The sequence below is a fragment of the Sphaeroforma arctica genome (genome assembly GCF_001186125.1).
Source record: "Sphaeroforma arctica JP610 unplaced genomic scaffold supercont1.376, whole genome shotgun sequence".
Classification (NCBI taxonomy): Eukaryota; class Ichthyosporea; order Ichthyophonida; genus Sphaeroforma; species Sphaeroforma arctica.
In genome coordinates, this window is record NW_014040182.1 from 12858 (window position 1) to 17622 (window position 4765).

The 4765-nt window shown below is 42.2% G+C and overlaps 1 protein-coding gene across 1 annotated transcript in view; it reads left to right on the forward strand.

Moving 5' to 3' along the window:
* SARC_05714 (DNA repair protein RAD51 like 1) overlaps positions 1-4324 on the forward strand; it is a 6743-nt gene extending 2419 nt beyond the window's left edge. The window contains exons 3-7 of the mRNA XM_014300412.1: positions 295-505; positions 1223-1426; positions 1878-1966; positions 2724-3641; positions 3701-4324. Of these exons, the coding sequence (XP_014155887.1) occupies positions 295-505; positions 1223-1426; positions 1878-1966; positions 2724-2850 (631 nt within the window). The 3' untranslated portion in view covers positions 2851-3641; positions 3701-4324. The remainder of the gene's footprint in view (positions 1-294; positions 506-1222; positions 1427-1877; positions 1967-2723; positions 3642-3700) is intronic.
* The last annotated feature ends 441 nt before the right edge of the window (positions 4325-4765 follow it).

A 4765-nucleotide genomic window follows, 5' to 3' on the forward strand; every position in this document is an offset into this window, starting at 1 on the left:
TATCTATATCTATATCTATATCTATATACACACAAACACACAAACACATATATGTATATATATAGATATAGATAGATAGTTAGATATAATATATAGAATACTATAGAATATATATATAAATGTATATATTACTCTATAGTATTCTATTTGTTATATCTATCCATATATACATACATATATATATATATATATGTATGTATGTGTATATGTATATGCATATGCATATGCATATGTATATATATATATACGTTTAATGATATCATATTTATAATCGAGCTTTACCTACTGTGACAGAACCGGCAAGACACAACTGTGCTACACACTGGCGGTGACGTGCCAGCTGCCCATCGACCACGGCGGTGGTGAAGGAAAGTGTCTATTTATTGATACAGAGGGCACCTTCCGACCCGAGCGATTGCTAGACGTCGCTGAGCGCTTTGGACTGTCTGGCCAGGACGTGCTTGATAATGTGGCGTACGCACGCGCATACAACACTGATCACCAGGTATGTGTGCTCTATTTAGAGTATATATATATATACACACACACACACATATATATATATATGTATATATATAATTATATATATATATAAATATATATTACACACACACACACATATATATATATATATATACATGCATATATATACGTGTGTGTCTATGTCTGTGTCTGTATGTGAATGAAGGTATCATTTGTTTGAAGGAGGGGACGAATAGCACGCAAACATAGAAACCAATGAGTAGATAGTTTGTGAGGGACATTACGTGTGCGATTATTCACAAAGAATTGCTATCTTGCACCTAGCATCTCGCTTAAGCGGTCTGCTCAATATATACAAGTCTTGAAGATAATTAAATACTCTGACGATAATACGGGACACTCGCTGCAATGTCATGGTCCGTATGTTGTAGACATCTGTGCCATTCATGCATGTCGTGAATGCTGTCTAGAACTACATATCAGCATGCGCTATAAATTTTGAATAGCCTGTACTTACATATGGCGGTGTCAAATAAACCTGCATATCTCACATACGATTATTTTGATCAGTAAATAAATGCATTCAAACGCTACAAAGCCCCCGGACAGCCACTGTAGTCGCTGTTATCGGCCTGTGGTGAGAGCTACAGTATAAATGTCCTATACAAAGCAGTATTCGTATATATGTGCTGTATAAGCCTCTCATATCTTCACTTCTCTACACGTATAACAATCACAGATGAACCTGCTAACCCAGGCAGCGGCTATGATGGCTGAGGCTCGGTTTGCGCTGATGATTGTAGACAGTGCGACCGCTTTGTACCGAACTGACTACCAGGGCCGAGGCGAATTGGCTCCGCGACAGGCGCATTTGGGACAGTTTCTGCGGTTTTTGCTGCGCTTAGCGGACGAGTTTGGTGTCGCGGTGGTGATCACAAATCAGGTATATAGTTTCTTTTTGGTATAGTAATCAGATCTTTAATTTGGACTCATTATAGTTACGTTATATTTTTCAACTATCGTCTAATGTAGTGCCTGATGATGGCTAGAAAAATTCAAGCTCATCTTAGCCAACATCTCAATCGTCAGTGTCAAAACGCTCTAGAAAGCTTATCTGCACAGCCTCCCCTGTCTGAGGGTTCTATTTGGTGTAAACGCACCCTCACACGTGGGAGAGTGGCGGGTACTTAACCGGCTTTTGGAACTGCGCTTCGCTCTGTGGTGATCTACACTTACTGCACTTACTCCAGTCTCGCATTCTGAATCACACTCATGTTCAAACACCAACACGCCTACAGAGATGAGCACCTTAATGCGAGGTGATATTCCTTTATGGTTTTTATGAATATTGCGTATGTGTGGACTCACATACACCGCTTGTACGCTGCCTTCAGGTAACCGCGGCCGTGGATGGGCAGTCCTTTGCGCCCGACCCCAAGAAGCCCATTGGCGGGAACATCATGGCACACGCTTCAACCACACGGTAGGATGCTACACCGCACGCGCAGAAGTAAACGTTCAATGTGCATAGGTCAATGCATGTGACGTGCAGATGAGTGATATTTGAATCTGCCGAATGTATGATGAATATGGCGTTGACATTGGTATAGATAGCATTACATATTCATCCGATGTCGAAGTATATTTATCACATCGCACTTTTTTCTTAGAGTTAAATGGGTTCAACGTCGCACGGATCACACGCATGTAGTGGAACTCACATTAAGTTTTGTCCGCTATATATATATATATATATTACACCAAAACATATATATTTATATATAGATAAATATATATTACACCAAATTATATAAACATATATATATATATATATATTACACCAAATTGTACCATTAATACTTCAAATGTAAGTAAACGTGAACATATAGACCGACACATACGTATAAAACATCAGAGCAGCAGTATCTAGATCACTATGGTGCTATACTCGTGAATGCACGGCACAGTGTCGCGCATGTATAACAGTCCAATGGATTTGCCCTGTGTCATACTTAATCGCAATGTAGGTATAAGGCAAGCAACATTGCGTATTCACAATAACTGTGAAGAACATTTGTATTTGCAATGTAGTGATCCGTGGAACCGCAAACGTATTAGCGTAAACCGCACACCGCTCTATGGCTGTCTCATGAAATCGACGCTAAACATGAACAAACTGGCATAGAAGGTTTGGACCGTACAGAAACATATCCTCAAACTGTATACTTTTGTCTTCGCAGATTATACTTCCGAAAGGGCCGGGGTGATAATCGAATCTGCAAGGTCTATGATTCACCGTGCTTGCCAGAGTCGGAAGTCATGTTCTCGATCGGGAAGTCCGGTATAGACGAAGCAGTGGAGAAGTAGGTAACACTTTGATTGAGCCAGAATCATATATAAGAGAGCTGTTCAGAGCCAGCCGTAACCACAGTCACTGACTCTGTATGTCTAAAGCATCTTGGCAGCATGGGCTGAAAGCTGAAGGAAGCGAAAGAGATAGCTGGTATCCTGTTCGATCGCGCCTGCTCCTGTATACACGCGCATAAGTGTGTATCGCAGACGGCAATATAACCTCATCAACGCCTTTATTTCGTTCAATCCACCCAACCCAACCCGTCGGCACACACACAGTCGCATACCGATTTGCAACACCCCGCACATACAATCACACACAGCAACACACTCACACATGTATATCTACACAACGCCCTCCACACACTCATTGCGACACCTTTGCAACACACCGGTCAAGTACACTAACTCGTAAGCCACAGTAGAGCCCACAAGCCAACCCCTGATCGATGCAAGTAGTGTCGCAGATGGAGGTGTGTGAGATGCCCAACACTTCATAGTACAGACGGGTGGCGGATCGATAGCTCGTAGTGGCCCCAGTTAGAAGTTCGGTACGTAGCAGGAACGGCGGGCAGCCATACACCGACAGGCCGGGACATGGGGAATGGGAGCGAATATTGGCGTGGTTAACACAAACTCTGTATGTGTCTGAATAACGGAAGGGAAGCTGACTGCCGGCAAGGAAGGCGGCGTAGCATGGTTGGGTTTTAGGGTTTTACCAAATAACGTACGCACATCATCCTTCACATCGCGAATGTCTGCGCTGCTGTATGGAGGGATAAGCCATAGCCTGCCAATACGTAAACGTCTTCAGGGGTGCTACACGGCATGTTGCTGGTTACCTGTTGCCTGCCAATGAGTAAAGGTCTACAGGGGTGCTACACGGCATGTTGCTGAGCGAGTGAGGGTGATCTACTGACCTAAAGTGCTCCGTACAGGCTTGCGCTGTAGATCCGAGTGACATGTTTCGCGTTCCGAGTAGTTGTTGCTTGATGTTCTGAGGCAAGAAAGCATGCAGTAACATAGCCTTCTGTTCAATTAGAAGGCTATGGCAGTAAGTATGTAGCTGGACGTTGTGGTGAAATAATCCTTCGGCTGGGTTTATTACGATTCGACGCAGCGAACTATGTACGCCGGTCATTCTCATGCAGGAGATATCTGTGATTGTACGTACAAGGCGGTGCGTAGCCGGATTCACGTATCGACTCCAGATACAATTACGCTCAATGCTGGCGGCGTCAACGGTGGTGTCCTTGATTAAAGAATGAATTTAGTTGGTGGTTTCATCGAGGGAGTCACTGCTAGGCCTTCTCTACAATTGTGTGATTTGTAAGCGTAGTGTGCAACATATCCTCATGTAGTCAGAGAGACAGCGGAGTGTGCTTGATGTACGGCACCCACTCGGCATGTGCACTGGAATTACCTAGCAAACCTCTGCGGCGTATGATATCTGAGATGTTGTTTGTACTAAATCATACCCAATTCACGATAACTACGGTTCTTTTTAATTCATTTGTCGCTTGTGAACAAGTGTGCGTGGGGATGTATGTGCATATATACCAAAATATATGTTAGATTGTATATACTGGACACTTTGAGTGAATGTACTTGTATAAATTCTGCTGCATACAATTTTCATCGTACTTCGATGATATCTTCAATATAGGCATGAATATACAACCTCAGATATATTCAGAATATTAATTATGAATGTATACAAGTTCACGAGTAGATGGTATATCGATGCCTGTTAACATTCTTGGAAGACTAGTAGTTCAGAAGAGCTCATTTGCCTATCAAACAATCACAAACTCTACAACACTTAATAGGCAGACTAGCATATATATATATATATATATAATAAATACATACACACACACATATATATATATATATATATCTATATATACAACACCACACACACACACAC